The 21,841-nt window shown below is 49.1% G+C and overlaps 1 protein-coding gene across 7 annotated transcripts in view; it reads left to right on the top strand.

Annotated features, from left to right (window-relative positions):
- SEC31B (SEC31 homolog B, COPII coat complex component) overlaps nt 1-21,841 on the top strand; it is a 302,520-nt gene that overhangs the window by 246,255 nt on the left and 34,424 nt on the right. For all 7 annotated transcript variants that reach the window (XM_063961423.1, XM_063961428.1, XM_063961426.1 and 4 more), the window contains one exon: nt 12,906-13,131. In XM_063961423.1, coding sequence (XP_063817493.1) covers nt 12,906-13,131 — 226 coding nt within the window. The remainder of the gene's footprint in view (nt 1-12,905; nt 13,132-21,841) is intronic.

Consider the following 21,841-nt stretch of genomic DNA (forward strand, 5'->3'; position numbering starts at 1 on the left):
CCCCATGGTACTGAAGTGGACCCCAGCATCCTCTAGGGCGTATGAGAAAATAGGATTTTAATACCTACCGGTAAATCCTTTTCTCCTAGTCCGTAGAGGATGCTGGGCACCCGACCCAGTGCGTACTTTACCTGCAGTTGTTAATTTGTAGTTCCACTAATTTTTTCAGCATGTTGCTGAAATTGTTCATGCCCGTTGGCGTGTGTTATGTTGAATGCCATGTATGCGGCATGGTTGAGGTGTGAGCTGGTATGAATCTCACCGTTAAATTAAAGTAAATCCTTTCCTCGAAATGTCCGTCTCCCTGGGCCCAGTTCCTATACTGAGGTCTGGAGGAGGGGCATAGAGGGAGGAGCCAGTTCACACCCTTTGAAAAGTCTTAAAGTGCCCATGGCTCCTGCGGAACCGTCTATACCCCATTGTGTTGAAGTGGACCCCAGCATCTTCTATGGACTAGGAGAAAAGGATTTACCGGTAGGTATTAAAATCCTATTTCTCTAACGTCCTAGTGGATGCTGGGGACTCCGTAAGGACCATGGGGAATAGACGGGCTCCGCAGGAGACATGGGCACTTTAAGAAAGAATTTAGATTCTGGTGTGCTCTGGCTCCTCCCTCTATGTCCCTCCTCCAGACCTCAGTTTGAGACTGTGCCCGGACGAGCTGGGTGGTGTTCAGTGAGCTCTCCTGAGCTTGCTGTGAGAAAGTTTTTTGTTAGGTTTTTTATTTTCAGGGAGCTCTGCTGGCAACAGACTCCCTGCATCGTGGGACTGAGGGAAGAGAAGCAGCCCTACTCTCTGAAGCTAGGTCCTGCTTCTTAGGCTACTGGACACCATTAGCTCCAGAGGGATCGTACGCAGGATCTCACCCTCGCCGTCCGATCCCAGAGCCGCGCCGCCGTCCCCCTCGCAGAGCCGGAAGACAGAAGCCGGGTGAGTATGAGAAGCAAGAAGACTTCGAAATCGGCGGCACAAGACTCCGTTCTTCACTGAGGTAACGCACAGCACTGCAGCTGTGCGCCATTGCTCCCACACACCTCACATACTCCGGTCACTGTAAGGGTGCAGGGCGCAGGGGGGGGGGGGCGCCCTGGGCAGCATATGGACCTCTTTTGGCAAAAGTACACATATATACAGTTGGGCACTGTATATATGTATGAGCCCCGACAAGAAAATGCATATTTGAGCGGGACAGAAGCCTGCCGTCGAGGGGGCGGGGCTTCTCCCCCAGCACTCACCAGCGCCATTTTTTCTCCACAGCTCCGCTGAGAAGAAGCTCCCCAGGCTCTCCCCTGCAGATCACGGTAGAAGAGGGTAAAAAGAGAGGGGGGGCACATAAATTAGGCGCAAAAAACACAATAAACAGCAGCTACTGGGTTAACATTAAGTTACTGTGTTATTCCTGGATTATAGCGCTGGGGTGTGTGCTGGCAAACTCTCTCTCTCTGTCTCTCCAAAGGGCCTTGTGGGGGAACTGTCTTCAAAAAGGGCATTCCCTGAGTGTGTGGTGTGTCGGTACACTTGTGTCGACATGTCTGATGAGGAAGGCTATGTGGAAGCAGAGCGGGAGAAAATTAATGTGGTGTCTTCGCCGACGGCGCCGACACCTGATTGGATGGATATGTGGAAGGTTTTAAACGATAGTGTGAATTCCTTACATGAAAGGTTAGAAAAAGCTGAAGCCTTAGGACAGTCAGGGTCCCTACTTATGCCTGATCCTATGTCGCAGAGGCCGTCAGGGTCTCAGAAGCGCCCACTATCCCAAATTGTTGACACGGATACCGACATGGATTCTGACTCCAGTGTCGATTACGATAATGCAAAGTTACAGCCAAAATTGGCAAAATCCATCCGTTATATGATTGTAGCATTAAGGATGTGTCGCACATCACAGAGGAAACCCCAGTCCCTGACAGGAGGGTTCATATGTATGGGGAAAAGAAGCCACAGGTAACCTTTCCCCCCTCACATGAGCTAAATGAGTTATGTGAAAAGGCTTGGGAAACTCCAGATAAAAAACTGCAGATTTCCAAAAGGATTCTTATGGAGTATCCTTTCCCGCCAACGGACAGGTTACGCTGGGAATCCTCCCCTAGAGTGGACAAGGCTTTAACACACTTGTCCAAGAAGGTAGCCCTGCCGTCACAGGATACGGCTACCCTCAAAAGATGCTGCGGATAGAAAACAGGAGGGTACCCTGAAGTCCATTTATACACATTCAGGTACCTTACGGAGGCCAGCAATCGCGTCGGCCTGGGTGTGTAGTGCTGTGGCAGCATGGACGGATACCTTATCTGAGGAACTTGATACCTTAGACAAGGATACTATATTAATGACCCTGGGGCATATTAAGGACGCTGTCCTCTATATGAGAGATGCTCAAAGAGACATTAGTCTGCTGGGTTCTAGAATCAATGCTATGTCGATTTCTGCCAGAAGGGTCCTGTGGACTTGGCAATGGACAGGTGATGCCGACTCAAAAAGGCATATGGAGGTTTTACCTTACAAGGGTGAGGAATTGTTTGGGGAGGGTCTCTCGGACCTGGTCTCCACAGCTACTGCTGGAAAGTCAAATTTTTTGCCATATGTTTCCTCACAGCCTAAGAAAGCACCGTATTATGAAATGCAGTCCTTTCGATCTCAGAAAAACAAGAAAGTCCGTGGTGCGTCCTTTCTTGCCAGAGGCAGGGGCAGAGGAAAGAAGCTGCATAACACAGCTAGTTCCCAAGAACAAAAGTCCTCCCCGGCCTCTACAAAATCCACCGCATGACTCTGGGGCTCCACAGGTGGAGCTAGACCCGGTGGGGGCGCGTCTTCGGAATTTCAGCCACAAGTGGGTTCACTCCCAGTTGGATCCCTGGGCAATAGAGATTGTGTCTCAGGGATACAAGCTGGAATTCAAAGAGATGCCCCCTCACCGATACCTCAAATCGGCCCTGCCAGCTTCCCCCCACGAGAGGGAATTAGTGTTAACTGCAATTCACAAATTGTATCTTCAACAGGTGGTGGTCAAGGTTCCCCTCCTTCAACAAGGAAGGGGTTATTATTCGACCATGTTTGTAGTCCCGAAACCGGACGGTTCGGTCAGACCCATATTGAATTTAAAATCCCTGAACATGTACCTGAAAAGGTTCCGGTTCAAGATGGAATCGCTGAGAGCGGTTATCGCAAGCCTGGAAGGGGGGGATTTTATGGTGTCTCTGGACATAAAGGATGCATACCTTCATGTCCCCATTTATCCGCCTCATCAGGCGTACCTCAGATTTGTGGTACAGGATTGTCATTACCAATTTCAGACGTTGCCGTTTGGTCTCTCCACGTCACCGAGAATATTTACCAAGGTAATGGCGGAAATTATGGTACTCCTGCGGAAGCAAGAGGTCACAATTATCCCATACTTGGACGATCTCCTCATAAAAGCGAGATCAAAAGAGCAGTTGCTGATCAGCGTAGCACTTTCTCTGGAAGTGTTACGGCAACACGGCTGGATCCTAAATATTCCAAAGTCGCAGTTGGTCCCTACGACTCGTCTGCCTTTCCTGGGCATGATCCTAGACACAGACCAGAAAAGGGTTTATCTCCCGATAGAGAAAGCTCAGGAACTCATGTCACTGGTCAGGAACCTATTAAAACCAAAACAGGTGTCTGTGCATCACTGCACGCGATTCCTGGGAAACATGGTGGCATCATACGAGGCCATTCCCTTCGGCAGGTTCCATGCGAGGACCTTTCAATGGGACTTACTGGACAAGTGGTCCGGATCACATCTTCAGATGCATCGGTTAATCACCCTATCCCCCAGGGCCAGGATGTCGCTCCTGTGGTGGCTGCAGAGTGCTCACCTTCTCGAGGGCCGCAGGTTCGGCATTCAGGACTGGGTCCTGGTGACCACGGATGCAAGCCTCCGAGGTTGGGGCGCAGTCACACAGGGAAGAAATTTACAAGGTCTGTGGTCAAGTCAGGAGACTTGCCTTCACATCAACATCCTGGAACTAAGGGCCATATACAACGCCCTACGTCAAGCGGAGACCCTGCTTCGCGACCAACCGGTTCTGATCCAATCAGACAACATCACCGCAGTGGCTCATGTAAACTGACAAGGCAGCACAAGGAGCAGGGTTGCGATGACGGAAGCCACCAGAATTCTTCGCTGGGCGGAAAATCACGTAAGCGCACTGTCAGCAGTGTTCATCCCGGGAGTGGACAACTGGGAAGCAGACTTCCTCAGCAGACACGACCTCCACCCGGGAGAGTGGGGACTTCATCAGGAAGTCTTCGCACAGATTACAACGCGGTGGGAACTGCCACAGGTGGACATGATGGCATCCCGCCTCAACAAAAAGCTATAGAGGTATTGCGCCAGGTCAAGAGACCGTCAGGCGGTAGCTGTGGACGCCCTGGTGACACCGTGGGTGTTCCAGTCGGTCTATGTGTTTCCTCCTCTTCCTCTCATTCCCAAGGTGCTGAGGATAATAAGAAAAAGAGGAGTGCGAACAATCCTCATTGTTCCAGATTGGCCAAGAAGGACTTGGTATCCAGATCTGCAAGAAATGCTCACAGAGGACCCGTGGCCTCTTCCTCTAAGACAGGACCTGTTGCAGCAGGGGCCCTGTCTGTTCCAAGACTTACCGCGGCTGCGTTTGACGGCATGGCGGTTGAACGCCGGATCCTAGCGGAGAAAGGCATTCCGGAGGAGGTCATTCCTACGCTGATAAAGGCTAGGAAGGACGTGACAGCTCAACATTATCACGGTATATGGAGAAAATATGTTTCCTGGTGTGAGGCCAGAAATGCTCCTACGGAGGAATTCCAGCTGGGCCGTTTCCTCCACTTCCTACAGTCCGGAGTGAATTTGGGCCTAAAATTGGGTTCCATTAAGGTCCAGATTTCGGCCCTATCCATTTTCTTTCAAAAAGAGCTGGCTTCTCTACCTGAAGTTCAGACGTTTGTAAAGGGAGTGCTGCATATTCAGCCCCCTTTTCTCTAACGTCCTAAGTGGATGCTGGGGACTCCGTAAGGACCATGGGGAATAGCGGCTCCGCAGGAGACTGGGCACATCTAAAGAAAGCTTTAGGACTATCTGGTGTGCACTGGCTCTTCCCCCCATGACCCTCCTTCAAGCCTCAGTTAGATCTCAGTGCCCGAACGAGAAGGGTGCACACTAGGGGCTCTCCTGAGCTTCTTAGTGAAAGTTTTAGTTTAGGTTTTTTATTTTCAGTGAGACCTGCTGGCAACAGGCTCACTGCATCGAGGGACTAAGGGGAGAAGAAGCGAACTCACCTGCGTGCAGAGTGGATTGGGCTTCTTAGGCTACTGGACATTAGCTCCAGAGGGACGATCACAGGCCCAGCTTGGATGGGTCCCAGAGCCGCGCCGCCGGCCCCCTTACAGAGCCAGAAGGCAGAAGAGGTCCGGAAAATCGGCGGCAGAAGACGTCCTGTCTTCAACAAGGTAGCGCACAGCACTGCAGCTGTGCGCCATTGCTCTCAGCACACTTCACACTTCGGTCACTGAGGGTGCAGGGCGCTGGGGGGGGGCGCCCTGAGACGCAATAAAAACACCTTGGATGGCAAAAAATGCATCACATATAGCTCCTGGGCTATATGGATGCATTTAACCCCTGCCAGAATCCATAAAAAAGCAGGAGAAAAGTCCGCGAAAAAGGAGCGGAGCCTATCTCCTCAGCACACTGGCGCCATTTTCCCTCACAGCTCCGTTGGAGGGAAGCTCCCTGGCTCTCCCCTGCAGTCACTACACTACAGAAAGGGTTAAAAAAGAGAGGGGGGCACTAATTAGGCGCAGTATTAACTATACAGCAGCTATAAGGGGAAAAACACTTATATAAGGTTATCCCTGTATTTATATAGCGCTCTGGTGTGTGCTGGCAAACTCTCCCTCTGTCTCCCCAAAGGGCTAGTGGGGTCCTGTCCTCTATCAGAGCATTCCCTGTGTGTGTGCTGTATGTCGGTACTTTTGTGCCGACATGTATGAGGAGAAAAATGATGTGGAGACGGAGCAGATTGCCTGTAATAGTGATGTCACCCCCTAGGGGGTCGACACCTGAGTGGATGAACTGTTGGAAGGAATTACGTGACAGTGTCAGCTCTGTATAAAAGACAGTGGTTGACATGAGACAGCCGGCTACTCAGCTTGTGCCTGTCCAGACGTCTCATAGGCCGTCAGGGGCTCTAAAGCGCCCGTTACCTCAGATGGCAGATATAGACGCCGACATGGATACTGACTCCAGTGTCGACGGTGAAGAGACGAATGTGACTTCCAGTAGGGCCACACGTTACATGATTGAGGCAATGAAAAATGTTTTACACATTTCTGATAATACGAGTACCACCAAAAAAGGGGTATTATGTTCGGTGAGGAAAAACTACCTGTAGTTTTCCTGAATCTGAGAAATTAAATGAGGTGTGTGATGATGCGTGGGTTTCCCCCGATAACCACGGATAATTTCTAAAATGTTGTTGGCATTATATCCTTTCCCGCCAGAGGTTAGGGTGCGTTGGGAAACACCCCCTAGGGTGGATAAAGCGCTCACACGCTTGTAAGGGCTCTACCTTCGCCTGAGATGGCCGCCCTTAAGGATCCTGCTGATAGAAAGCAGGAGGGTATCCTAAAAGGTATTTACACACATACTGGTGTTATACTGCGACCAGCAATCGCCTCAGCCTGGATGTGCAGTGCTGGGTTGGCATGGTCAAATTCCCTGACTGAAAATATTGATACCCTAGATAGGGACAGTATATTTTTGCCTATAGAGCATTTAAAAGATGCATTTCTATATATGCGTGATGCACAGCGGAATATTTGCCGACTGGCATCAAGTCTAAGCGCGTTGTCCATTTCTACCAGTAGAGGGTTATGGACACGTCAGTGGTCAGGTGATGCGTATTCCAAACGGCATTTGGAAGTATTGCTTTATTAAGGGAGGAGTTATTTGGGGTCGGTCTTTCAGACCTGGTGGCCACGGCAAAAGCTGGGAATTCCACGTTTGTACCCCAGGTCGCCTCTCAACATGAGAAGACGCCGTATTATCAGGCGCAGTCTTTTCGTGGACAAGCGGGCAAAAGGTTCCTCATTTCTGCCCCGAGACAGAGGGAGAGGAAAAAGGCTGCAGAAATCAGCCAGTTCCCAGGAACAGAAACCCTCTCCCGCCTCTGCCAAGCCCTCAGTATACGCTGGGGCTTTACAAGCAGAATCAGGCACGGTGGGGGGCCCGTCTCAATGAATTTCAGTGCGCAGTGGGCTCACTCGCAAGTAGACCCCTGGATCCTTCAGGTGATATCTCAGGGGTACAAATTAGAATTCGAGACGTCTCCCCCTCGCCGTTTCCTAAAGTCGGCTTTACCGATGTCTCCTTCTGACAGGGAGACAGTTTTGGAAGCCATTCACAAGCTGTATTCCCAGCAGGTGATAATCAAGATACCCCTCCTGCAAGGAACGGGGTATTATTCCACACTGTTGTGGTACCGAAGCCGGACGGCTCGGTGAGACCGATTCTAAATCTAAAATCTTTGAACACTTACGTACAGAGGTTCAAATTCAAGATTGAGTCACTCAGAGCAGTGATTGCGAACCTGGAAGAAGGGGACTACATGATGTCTCGGGACATCAAGGATGCTTACCTTCATGTCAAAATTTACCCTTCTCACCAAGGGTACCTCAGGTTTATGGTACAGAACTGTCACTATCAGTTCAGACGCTGCCGTATGGATGGTACACAGCGCCCCGGGGCTTTACCAAGATAATCGCCGAAATGATGATATTCCTTCGAAGGAAGTGAATTTTAGTTATCCCTTACTTGGACAATTCCCTGATAAGGGTAAGATCCAGGGAACAGTTGGAGGTCGGTGTAGCACTATCTCAGGTAGTGTGGCGGCAGCACGATTGGATTCTCAATATTCCAAAATCGCACCTGGTTCCGACGACGTGTCTTCTGTTCCTAGGGATGATCCTGGACACAGTCCAGAAAAAGGTGTTTCTCCCGGAGGAGAAAGCCAGGGAGTTATCCGAGCTAGTCAGGAACCTCCTAAAACCGAGCCAAGTCTCAGTGCATCAATGCACAAGGGTTCTGGGTAAAATGGTGGCTTCCTACGAAGCAATCCCATTCGGCAGATTCCACGCAAGAACTTTCCAGTGGGACCTGCTGGACAAATGGTCCGGGTCGCATCTTCAGATGCATCAGCGGATAACCCTGTCACCAAGGACAAGGGTGTCCCTCCTGTGGTGGTTGCAGAGTGCTCATCTTCTAGAGGGTCGCAGATTAGGCATTCAGGACTGGGTCCGGGTGACCACGGATGCCAGCCTGCGAGGCTGGGGAGCAGTCACACAGGGAAGGAATATCCAGGGCTTATGGTCAAGCCTGGAGACATCACTTCACATAAATATCCTGAAGCTAAGGGACATTTACAATGCTCTAAGCTTAGCAAGACCTCTGCTTCAAGGTCAGCCGGTGTTGATCCAGTCGGACAACATCACGGCAGTCACCCACGTAAACAGACAGGGTGGCACAAGAAGCAGGAGGGCAATGGCAGAAGCTGCAAGGATTCTTCGCTGGGCGGAAAATCATGTGATAGCACTGTCAGCAGTATTCATTCCGGGAGTGGACAACTGGGAAGCAGACTTCCTCAGCACGACCTCCACCCGGGAGAGTGGGGACTTCACCCAGAAGTCTTCCACATGATTAAAAACTCGACAGGTATTGCGCCAGGTCCAGGGACCCTCAGGCAATAAGCTGTAGACGCTCTGGTAACACCGTGGGTGTACCAGTCAGGGTATGTGTTCCCTCCTCTGCCTCTCATACCCAAGGTACTGAGATTGATAAGATGGAGAGGAGTAAGCACTATATTCGTGGTTCCGGATTGGCCAAGAAGGACTTGGTAACCGGAACTTCAAGAGATGCTCACGGAGGATCCGTGGCCTCTACCTCTAAGAAGGGACCTGCTCCAGCAAGGACCCTGTCTGTTCCAAGACTTACCGCGGCTGCGTTTGACGGCATGGCGGTTGAACGTCGGATCCTGAAGGAAAAAAGGCATTCCGGATGAAGTCATCCCTATCCTGATCAAAGCCAGGAAGGATGTAACCGCAAAAACATTATCACTGCAATTGGCGAAAATATGTTGCGTGGTGCGAGGCCAGTAAGGCCCGACGGAGGAAATTCAACTGGGTCGATTCCTACATTTCCTGCAAACAGGAGTGTCTATGGGCCTGAAATTGGGGTCCATTAAGGTTCAAATTTCGGCCCTGTCAATTTTCTTCCAAAAAGAACTAGCTTCAGTCCCTGAAGTTCAGACGTTTGTAAAAGGGGTACTGCATATACAGCCTCCTTTTGTGCCTCCAGTGGCACTTTGGGATCTCAATGTAGTTTTGGGTTCCAAAAGTCACATTGGTTTGAACCACTTAAATCTGTGGAGTTAAAATATCTCACATGGAAAGTGGTCATGCTGTTGGCCCTGGCCTGGGCCAGGCGCGTGTCAGAATTGGCGGCTTTATCCTGAAAAAGCCCTTATCTGATTTTCCATTCGGACAGGGCGGAATTGAGGACTCGTCCTCAGTTTCTCCCCAAGGTGGTTTCAGCGTTTCACCTGAACCAACCTATTGGTGGTGCCTGCGGCTACTAGGGATTTGGAGGCCTCCAAGTTGCTAGACGTTGTCAGTGCCCTGAAAATATATGTTTCCAGGATGGCTGGAGTCAGGAAATCTGACTCGCTGTTTATCCTGTATGCACCCAACAAGCTGGGTGCTCCTGCTTCTAAGCAGACTATTGCTCGTTGGATTTGTAGTACAATTCAGCTTGCACATTCTGTGGCAGGCCTGCCACAGCCAAAAATCTGTAAATGCCCACTCCACAAGGAAGGTGGGCTCATCTTGGGCGGCTGCCCGAGGGGTCTCGGCTTTACAACTTTGCCGAGCAGCTACTTGGTCAGGAGCAAATACGTTTGTAAAATTCTACAAAATTGATATCCTGGCTGAGGAGGACCTGGAGTTCTCTCATTTGGTGCTGCAGAGTCATCCGCACTCTCCCGCCCGTTTGGGAGCTTTGGTATAATCCCCATGGTCCTTACGGAGTCCCCAGCATCCACTTAGGACGTTAGAGAAAATAAGAATTTACTTACCGATAATTCTATTTCTCATAGTCCGTAGTGGATGCTGGGCGCCCATCCCAAGTGCGGATTGTCTGCAATACTTGTACATAGTTATTGTTACAAAAATCGGGTTATTATTGTTGTGAGCCATCTTTCAGAGGCTCCTCTGTTATCATGCTGTTAACTGGGTTCAGATCACAGGTTATACGGTGTGATTGGTGTGGCTGGTATGAGTCTTACCCGGGATTCAAAATCCTTCCTTATTGTGTACGCTTGTCCGGGCACAGTATCCTAACTGAGGCTTGGAGGAGGGTCATGGGGGGAGGAGCCAGTGCACACCAGATAGTCCTAAAGCTTTCTTTAGATGTGCCCAGTCTCCTGCGGAGCCGCCATTCCCCATGGTCCTTACGGAGTCCCCAGCATCCACTACGGACTATGAGAAATAGAATTATCGGTAAGTAAATTCTTATTTTGTGCCTCCAGTGGCACCTTGGGATCTTAACGTGGTGTTGAGTTTCCTGAAATCCCACTGGTTTGAACCACTCAAAACGGTGGAATTGAAATATCTCACGTGGAAGGTGGTCATGCTGCTAGCCTTGGCTTCGGCTAGGCGTGTGTCAGAGTTGGCGGCTTTGTCACATAAAAGCCCCTATCTGGTTTTCCATGCGGATAGAGCAGAATTGCGGACCCGTCCACAATTCTTGACGAAAGTGGTTTCATCCTTTCATATAAACCAACCTATCATGGTGCCTGTGGCTACTACTGACTTGGAGGATTCCGAGTTGCTTGATGTGGTCAGGGCTTTGAAGGTTTATGTAGCCAGAACGGCTAGGGTCAGGAAATCAGAGTCTTTGTTTATCCTGTATGCTTCCAACAAGCTTGGTGCTCCTGCTTCAAAGCAAACTATTGCTCGCTGGATCTGTAACACGATTCAGCAGGCTCATTCTGCGGCTGGATTGCCGCTGCCAAAATCAGTTAAGGCCCATTTCACTAGGAAGGTGGGCTCTTCTTGGGCGGCTGCCCGAGGGGTCTCGGCATTACAACTTTGCCGAGCGGCTACTTGGTCAGGTTCAAACACTTTTGCAAAGTTCTACAAGTTTGATACCCTGGCTGAGGAGGACCTTGTGTTTGCTCAATCGGTGCTGCAGAGTCATCCGCACTCTCCCGCCCGTTTGGGAGCTTTGGTATAATCCCCATGGTCCTTACCGAGTCCCCAGCATCCACTAGGACGTTAGAGAAAATAAGATTTTACTTACCAGTAAATCTATTTCTCGTAGTCCGTAGTGGATGCTGGGCGCCCGTCCCAAGTGCGGACTTCTTCTGCAATGCTTGTATATAGTTGTTGCTTAAATAAGGGTTATGTTATGGTTGCATCAGGGTTGACCTGTTGCTCTGTTGTTGTTCATACTGTTGACTGAGTATGTTTATCTCAAGTTATACGGTGTGGTTGGTGTGGCTGGTATGAATCTTGCCCTCGATTACCAAAATCCTTTCCTTGTGTTGTCAGCTCTTCCGGGCACAGTTTCTCTAACTGAGGTCTGGAGGAGGGACATAGAGGGAGGAGCCAGAGCACACTAGAATCTAAATTATTTCTTAAAGTGCCCATGTCTCCTGCGGAGCCCGTCTATTCCCCATGGTCCTTACGGAGTCCCCAGCATCCACTACGGACTACGAGAAATAGATTTACCGGTAAGTAAAATCTTATTTTTTTCTTCTGCTGAAAGCCTGGGATGGTGCTCACGATCAGCCAAGTACATGAAAAAAAGTGTAAAAACGCAAAAACATGCTCGCAAGTGCTAAAGAGTTCCCGAAGGGGTAAGGGTTTTCAGAGCACATTTTATTGCAAGTCTTATTTATGGGACGGGTGGGATACACCGAGGCTTTTCCCAGGGAGTGGAAAGTTTTGCCCTCCACCTGGAGGGTGCACATCGGAAGTTCAGGGGTTGTGAACCCCAGGACCACATTCCCTAAATCTTAGGTATTGGAGCACAAAAGAGTAGCCACACCCTCCAATCTATGAAAACACACTCACCGCCAAAAAATTGTGATATGACAAACAGTGTAGATCTATAAATAACTGAAAAACACAGCCCAAGCCATTTAGCTGGCAATATGCAAATTTTCCCATCAAGCCAAAAGGCTAGGGCAACAGAAGCGATGTACAACCAAAAAATGACACTCCCGAATGATTTTCAGGTACCCCTGGGTTCACTCCATCCCAGGCTTTCTTGCCAGGTCATACATTGCTATGCATGAGTGGGCGATACTGAAAAACAGCTTTTATTGTGTAGGATATTTGCCCTAATATATAGATTTATATATTCAGTGTGAGGTTGTTAACAGAACTCAAAAGATTCTTCGCTGCAAGGAAAACACTTTAATGGTTCCCAAATGCAGTCCTCAAGGCACCACAACAGTCCAGGTTTTAGGGATATCCCTGCTTGTGCACAGGTGGCATAATTAAACTGACTGAGGTACTAATTATGTCACCTGTGCCTAAGCATGGATATACTTAAAACTTGGACTTGACAGTGTAATGTCTATGGGCCGTGGGTGTGAATATACACGTGCACGCTACCCGCGGCACGGCTACATCTGTGTTTAACTTGCCCCCTACCTTAACAGTAGCACTGACTCACAAAACCTACCAAATAATGCATTAAATACTTGCCCAAAGAATTGTGCATGGAAGTAAGCAAATCGCTCCTTTATGTGTTTCTTCTGGTAACTATGCAAATGAACACTGCAAATAGAAAACACTTTTTTTTTCCTTGACTACTAAGAAACTTCTTTTGTATCCTGAATTCTTAGGCTCTATCCCAATTTCCAGCTAGCATTGGAAATCCATCTCAGCCATCAGTGCCTTCAGTATTTACACCTCAGTCAATGCCCTCAACAATGGGGCCTCCTTCACCCATCCAATTACACTCCGCCCCGGGCCCACCCAGACATGGATTTTGGCAGCCTTACCCAGCATCACAGCCTTACCCAGCATCACAGCCTTACCCAGCATCACAGCCTCAACCAGCTGTGCCAGGTGAGTGCAGTGACACAATAGCAGAGCAATTAGAGGGTGGGGGGGGGGTGCATCTTTGTATTTCACTGACTAGTGCGGTAGTGCGGTTTAGGTGCTTATCTGTCTACCGATTATGTTACGCTATGGGCCTAATTCAGAGTTGCATGTAAGGAGAATGCAAATCCTGTCTCTTCACACATGCAAAAATAAATGCGGATTTCCATCTTTATGAGCCCATGCTGCCCCCATCCTTCCATTGGCTAAAGCAGAAGACTCTGCATATGCTTATCTCTAAATCGCCTTCAATGCCAGCAGCACACCAGTGACTTATTTTATGCTGCTGTCTAGTCACTAGACTAGTGGAGATGCGACACATCTGTACGTCATTATGTATGCAGACCTAGGCCATACTTGCCTACTCTCCCACATGTTGCGAAGGAATCCTGATTTCTCTAGCATCCATAAGGGATATTGGGGAAAACTAGTACGATGGGGTATAGACGGGGTCCAAAGGAGCCAGTGCACTTTACATTTCTTCAACTGGGTGTGCTGGCTCCTCCCCTCTATGCCCCCTCCCACAGGCAGTTTACAAAAAAGTGCCCTCAGGAGAGAATGCACATCTCTGCAGCTCCAGAGAGTTTTCGACAATTTAATGTAAAACTTTTATTTTTTTCGGTAAGCTGTCTGGGCAACAGCATACCTGCACCGTGGGAGTTGGGGGGGGGGGGGGGGGGGGGGGGGTGGAGATGGTCACTGGCCTTAGAAAGTGCAGAACCTGAGGAGCTGTTTGTTCAGCGGGGCACTGCGCCTTGGCTGTCACAGCCACACCCCTAACACTGCCCGAAGGTGACATCGGTGGGGAGTACAAACCCCCCTAGTGGGGTCCCCTGTTCAAAGTGTGGCTGACCATGGGCGCGGCGTACAGGACCCTTCCCGGGGGGGGTCCTGCTAAGATTCCCCGTGTGAAAACTGGTACTAACTTAACTAAGCACTTGTGTGAGGTTTTAAGCTTATTTGGAGACTTTGCCAGTATAAATAAGATGTATAGCGCCATTGGAGGGGGTGGAGCTCCCTCAGAGCGGGACCAGCAGCGTTTTGGCGCCTTCCTCTGCTTACTGCAGCCATCAACAGCACACACTCAGCGCTTCCTGCCTCACAGACACGCTGGAAACTGGTACAGGGTGTAGCTAAGGGGGAGAGTCGCTTGTGTACACTATACTGAGCCTCTTTAGGACTGCATTTATTAAGTGTTTACTGTTATGTACAGAGCTGACAGTCTCACTGGGGTTGTGCAGCTCTGGGTGTGCTGGTATCATAATCCTCTATTGTCTCCTCTCACATACAGTAGGGCAGGCTTGCATTAACTGTCTGTGTGTATGTTATTGTGCTTACTGTGAATATGGGTAAACACAAAATTCTCTCCATTATCTAATGACTCTATTGCCTGTGAACAATGTAGTCACTCTTCCCAACTTAGTGAAGAGGCTGGGGGAGAGGGTCCAGAGCCCCACTGGATATGTCATCCCAGCTCACTGCTAGTGTGCAGAAAACTCAGCTGCTGCAACAAGTTGTTGCAGATTTAGCTGCTAGGGCTGATGCACAGCCCCCCTCTCTCATGCAGGTCCCCAGAAGTGTGGTTTTCCTGCACTACTATCTGATACAGATGGTGATATACAGGATGATGGGGATGACCTGGATGCCGTTAGTGGGGATCCAGATGCTGCTCAGGGTATTGAACCCCTCATTTTGGCTATAAGGGATGTACCGAAGCTCCCTCTAGAGGACTCTGCCCCACAGCAGTCGTTTTTCTTTGTACAAAACAAGCCTAATGTCACTTTACCTGATTCTATGGAATTAGATGACTTATTCAAACAGGCATGGAAAAATCCAGACAAAAAAATTCCAAGTGTCCAAAAAGTTTTTACGCACTTTCCCATTTGCTCCTGAAGGTAGAAAATTTTGGGTGGAGCCCCCTGGCATGGATGTCTTTGTCTCTCGCCTGTCTAAAAAGGCGGTGCTACCTGCTCCGGGCTCCTTTACGATGAAGGATCCTGGGGATCGGAAAATAGAGACTACCCTAAAGTTTATACACGCTGCAGCCGGCCTTTCACAAAGACCGGTCATTGCGGGTTTCTGGATGACCCATGCTATTCATTCTTGGACCATTCAAATTCAGGGGGGCCTCTCGGGGGATATGCCCTTAGTTACTATGGTAACCCTCCTTAAGCACATTCAGGACACTACCCGCGTCCTCTGTGATTCGCTCAAGGAGATGGGGAACATTAATGCTTGCACTTCTGCCATGGCAGTGTCAGCACGCAGGGCCATGTGGTTGCGTCAGTGGATTGCGAACACAGAATCCAAACGTAGTGTGGAATCCCTCCCCTTCTGGGGAATGGCTGTTTGGGGTCGAGTTGGACACATGGATTTCAAAGGTCACGGCTGGAAAATCCACTTTCTCCCCTCTGGGACCCTGCCGCCGTCTCTCCAGTCCTTTCGGTCTCACTGGTTTTGATCTAAGGCCAGAGGTGCTTCCAATGTGGCTAGAGGCACCAGAGGTAAGTCCAGAAAACCAGAAATCACCAGTTCTCAGGAACAGTCCACCGGTTCTGCTTCCATTACTAAGGCCTCAGCATGACGGTGCCCACCCACCCCGAGGGGATCTTGAGGTGGGAGCTCGACTGTGTCACTTCAGCCATGTCTGGGAGGCTTCCTGCCAGGATGCCTGGGTCAGAGATCTTGTTTCTCAGGGATACAGGCTGGAGTTCGATAGTACTCCCCCTCAACAATTTTTCAAATCAGGCTTACCAGCTTTTGAGGATATGCAAGTTACATTGCAACAGGCTAGCCAAAAGTTGGTCCAGTCCCACGTCACTGTTCCAATACCAACACTGCAAGGGGTTTTACTCAAACCTGTTTGTGGTGCCGAAGCCAGACTGTTCGGTCAGACCCATTCTGAATCTGAAATCCTTGAATCCTTATTTGACGGTGCTCAAGTTCAAAATGGAATCCCTTCAAGCAGTGATTGCAGGCCTGGAAGAACAGGAATTTATGGTCTCCTTGGATATCAAGGACACCTATCTCCATATTCCGATTTGGCCACCTCATCAGGCGTACCTACGGTTTGTCCTGCTGGACAATCACTTCCAATTCCAAGCACTGCCCTTCGGCCAGTCTACAGCCCCGAGGATATTCACGAAGGTGATGGTGGAGATGATGCTTCAGCTCCGGGTCCAGGGAGTCAGTGTGGTCCCTTTTCTGGACGACCTTTTGATAAAGGCGCGATCCAGGGAGCTTTTGTTGCTCCATATCGACTGCACCATCCATCTTTTGTCAGACCATGGGTGGATCCTCAACTTGCAGAAGTCCCACCTGGAGCCAACTCGGAGGCTCCTGTTCCTGGAGATGTTGCTGGATACTGGGTGCCCAGAAGGTGTTTCTACCAGAGGAAAAGGCGAAAACACTTCAGGACGTGGTCCGTATGGTGCTCCAACCCACTCTGAGTGTCCGTACATCTTTGCATAAGATTGTTAGGCAAGATGATCGCCTCACACGAGGCGATCCAGTATGGGAGGTTCCATGCCAGAACATTTCAGTTGGATCTCCTGAGCAAGCGGTCCGGCTCACATCTACAGATGCACCGAATGATTCGGCTGTCACCTCAGGCCAGGATTTTCCTCCTGGTGTGGCTACAGTCCTCCAATCTCCTGGAAGGCTGGAGTTTCGGGATTCAGGATTGGACCCTCTTCACGACGGATGCAAGTCTGAGGGGATGGGGAGCTGTAACCCAAGGGCACAGTTCCAGGGCAGGTGGTCAGCCCACGAAAGCCTCCTTCCGATCAACATTCTGGAACTTCGGGCGATCTGCAGTGCACTGCTTCAAGCCTCTCCTCTGTTCAAGGATCGCGCGATCCAGGTACAGTCGGACAATGCCACGGCGGTGGTTTATATCAGTCGTCAAGGAGGGACCAAAAGCAGAGCCTGCATGCAAGAGGTGGCAAGGATACTCCTCTGGGAGGAAAGAAATGCAAGAGCCTTGTCAGCAATTTTCATTCCGGGTGTAGACAACTGGGAGGTGGACTTCCTGAGTCGTCCACCGGCTGGTGTTCCAGCAGATCATCGACCAGTGGGGTTGCCCACAAATAGACATGATGGCTTCTCGTCTCAACAAGAAACTTCCCTGGTATTGCTCGCGGACCAGGGACCCTCAGGCGAGGGCAGTGGATGCTCTAGCGTCGCCTTGGCCGTACTGGCTGGTCTACCGGTTTCCTCCAATCCCATTGCTCCCAAGAGTGTTAAAGCAAATCAGGAATCATGGTGTCCAGGCAATTCTAAGTGCCCCGGATTGGCCTCAGAGGGCGTGGTACGCGGATCTTCTGGACATGTCCGTCCAAGACCCTTGGCCTCTACCAGTCAGAAGCATGGCATGGAGGTTGAGCGGAACATCCTAGCTCACAAGGGCCTTTCCAAGATGGATGCTAGAGAAAGTAGGATTTTAATACCTACCGGTAAATCCTTTTCTCGTAGTCCATAAGGGATATTGGGCTACCGCCTCAGTGCGTTGACCTTCCTGCAGGTTCTTGTTCTATAGTTACCTGTTCAGCTGTTCATTTTGTTGTTACCAGCTGTTGCTGGTTGTTATATGTTGTGGTGTGCTGGTGTATTAATCTCACCACCCTTTGTTATCTTGTTCCTTCTCTCATATATGTCCTTTCTCCTTCGGGCACGTTTTTACCTATAACTGCCTGTGGGAGGGGGCATAGAGGGGAGGAGCCAGCACACCCAGTTGAAGAAATTTAAAGTTCACTGGCTCCTTTGGACCCCGTCTATACCCCATTGTACTAGTTCCCCCAATATCCCTTATGGACTACGACAAAAGGATTTACCGGTAGGTATTAAAATCCTATTTTTTTCAGCTATTTCCCCACACCCACAGAGGAGTGATCGGAACTCCCACATCCTGCCCATTCCCTAGTGAAGTTTTGCATCAAGAGCTCAACATGATAAAAGTTTGTGCTAAAATGGTTCCAAGAAGTAGTGTCTGCAGCAAAGGACAAATTTCAAATAGGGGAGCCACACCAACTGCCAATGAGTTGCAACTGGCAAAGTTTGGCAGTGTTTGGGGTGGTAGTTGGTGTGGCTCCCCTATTTGAAATGTGAACGGCACTGCACCCCACCTCTGGAGGCAACACTGGTTCTGAGGCCTCTCGCAGTTGAGCAAATAGAAAATCAAAAGTGAATTTGTACAGACATTTTGGAGGGGGGGGTTAAGGTTAGGCACTTACAAGGGGAGATTAGGGTTAGGCACCAAGCGGGGAGGGTTAGGTTTAGGCAGCGTGGAAGGGCAGGTTAGGGTTAGGCACCCACAAGGGAGGGTAGGGTAGGGTAGGGGGCAGGGGAGTATTAGGGTACTTTCTGGGAGGCTGTCGGAAATTTTGATGGACGGGATGCTGCTGTCTGTATTATGACCGCTGCCATCCGTCCATTGGTATATCATACCGAATCCGTACAACGGAGTTAAAATGTACTTAATATAATTAAACGTAAATTCTAGCATCAGTGTCATTATTCAATAGCAACATTTCTTGTGACACAGACACATGCACTGATTGGTAAACTTGCGAGATCTGTATGCAGGAGGAATTACTTGCAACTCTGATTCGGTCACTAAGTGCGTTTATATTATTGCCTGTAGACCACAGGTTCTCAAACTCGGTCCCCGGGACCCCAAACAGTTCATGTCTTCCAGGTATCCTCACAGATTCACAAGTGAAATATTTAGCTCCACCTATGGATGTTTTAAAATGTGTCAGTGAGTAATGAATACACAGTGCACCTGCTAGGTGACCTGCAAAACGTGAACTGTGTGGGGTCCTGAGGACCGAGTATGAGAACCACTGCTGTAGACACACTAGCTACTGTTTTTACTTCTCAATAGCTAGCCACCTTCTCTCTGTGTCCTGTGAGAACTCACTGTAGTCTGACAGGACATCTATAAATGATGTATTGTTATGTAACTGGCAGATATGTGTAGGTTTTCGGTTTATCCAATCCCCATGTGTTACCTACAGACAGAACCATAGAAAAACCTGTCTACTTCAGCATGTTAATACAGATTAGCCAGAAACTTCTATTGCAGGTGCCACTTCTTTTCTCTGTAAAGTAACTTTGAAAGAATATTTTAAAACTTGCATTAATGTCTGGTTTAATGGAATGTCGGTTTTAATCCCATAAATTTCTCTGTTGAAGCACACTGAGCTGCTTTTATGATTTAATTCTCACATAATTGCTTTTACGGTGTAGACTCTCTGTAACATCAGGTTGATTCTAGACTTATGCATGAGGTCTGCCACTCTTTGTCTGCAATCCATTTAGATCGGTGAAAGACTGGTGGCAGGTGGGCGGGGAACTGGTCACATCTCAAGTGCTTAATCTGCCAACTGTTGCCAAACACTCCAGTGGCTGTGGGAGATTTCTGCAGGTCCTTGATGCTGTTTTGTTTAAATACAATTCTCCTGTGTTGGTTCTTTGTGGGCTACTCTTCACAAGGGGCTGGAGTTATAATGGCAGCAGGGAAATAAGTTTCTCCTGGCCTGTGACTTTCAGGCTGTTGACAAGTGTATTAGCGAGAGGACATCTCTGTGCCTGTCTGCTTGACTTTCAGAAAGATGCAGTTGTTTTGCTCCGTTAACCCCTGCTTACCTTGTTATCTGCGGATATGTTGTCCTATTTTAAAGATGCATCAATACTCCAGTTTTAACAAGAAATATTTTTTTTTTCTGCTACTGTATAATGGTCCCTTACTCCTTTTGAGAATATGCTAAATGCTGAACACAGTTTATCATGTACAAGTTCTACGTAACTAGCGAATAGAACGTATAACAATTTTCTATTCCTGTAAAATCTTTTCCATTTTGATGTGATGCTTAACTGGACAGCTGCCGTGGCCATACAGTCCCATCTGCCTTACCACAGCTGCCGTGGCCATACAGTCCCATCTGCCTTACCACAGCTGCCGTGGCCATACAGTCCCATCTGCCTTACCACAGCTGCCGTGGCCATACAGTCCCATCTGCCTTACCACAGCTGCCGTGGCCATACAGTCCCATCTGCCTTACCGCAGCTGCCGTGGCCATACAGTCCCATCTGCCTTACCACAGCTGCCGTGGCCATACAGTCCCATCTGCCTTACCACAGCTGCCGTGGCCATACAGTCCCATCTGCCTTACCACCGCTGCCGTTGCCTTACAGTCCCATCTGCCTTACCGCAGCTGCCGTGGCCATACAGTCCCATCTGCCTTACCCCAGCTGCCGTTGCCTTACAGTCCCATCTGCCTTACCACAGCTGCCGTGGCCTTACAGTCCCATCTGCCTTACCGCAGCTGCCGTGGCCATACAGTCCCATCTGCCTTACCACAGCTGCCGTTGCCTTACAGTCCCATCTGCCTTACCACAGCTGCCGTGGCCATACAGTCCCATCTACATTACCACAGCTGCAGTGGCCATACAGTGACCTCTGCCTTACCACAGCTGCAGCGGCCATACTGTCCCATCTGCCTTACCACAGCTGCAGTGGCCATACAGTGACATCTGCCTTACCGCAGCTGCCTTGGCCATACAGTGACATCTGCCTTACCGCAGCTGCTGTGTCCATATAGTCACATCTGCCTTACCACATAATTACTTACATTGTTTCTTGTGGCTCTGTAGATGAAACTAAATTGACTACAGGTGTGTTCTTTATTATACACTGTGGCTTTAGTTGCGTCAAACAGCACCTATCGGTGCATGATGTCCTGGATGACCTCAGCCGCACCTAGCATCTTCTTGCTCAAAATGTGCGTCATTCGCACAAATAAAATTACTGAAAGCAACAAAACTACTTTGCTAGCTTGGACTGATCAGTTTGATATGTGACCTTTGTATATATCTGTGCAAATGAGCACAAATCTGTATACGAAGGGCAACGATGCAGCAGCTTTTTCTCATGCCAAGTTCTGTTGTGCTTCATCTGTGCGTGCGTTAAAACTAATTATTGTGCAGTTGAAGCCTATCATCTCTGATACACTGGGGCAGATGTATTAACCTGGAGAAGGGATAAAGAAGTGATAAGCACAAGGAGATAATGCACCAGCCATTCATTATGGATTTGAAAAATGACAAGACCTGATTGGCTGGTGCGTTATCACCTTGCACTTGTCACTGCTTTATCACTTTGTTATCCCTTTTCCAGGCGTAATACATCTGCCCCACTGAGTGGTATATTGCTGTGCTTGCGATGCAAATTGGCATATGGCGTATTGAGGCCTAGTGTATGAGGATGTACTGAAGATCATTACCTTGTGTGGAGCACAGCTGAAGGACTTGTGAATTGTGTGTGTTATATGATTTATTGGGGTTTTGGTGACTCTCTAGATGGAAGATTTAATGTCAAAAATACTTGATGGTGCAGACAGAGGCAACATGCTGAAAGGGGTGGGGTATATTAAATCGACATTAGGAATGTTGACATGGGTGGTCATTCCGAGTTCGCTCGTTGCCGATTTTCGCTATATTGCGATTAGTCGCTTAATGCGCATGCGCTTAGTTATTTTACGCAAAAGTTAGGTATTTTACTCACGGCATAACGAGGAATTTTCATCGTTCTGGTGATCGTACTGTGATTGACAGGAAGTGGGTGTTTCTGGGCGGAAACTGGCCGTTTTCTGGGAGAGTGTGAAAAAACGCTGGC

This window comes from Pseudophryne corroboree, chromosome 3 (assembly GCF_028390025.1).
Source record: "Pseudophryne corroboree isolate aPseCor3 chromosome 3, aPseCor3.hap2, whole genome shotgun sequence".
Taxonomy (NCBI): domain Eukaryota; kingdom Metazoa; phylum Chordata; class Amphibia; order Anura; family Myobatrachidae; genus Pseudophryne; species Pseudophryne corroboree.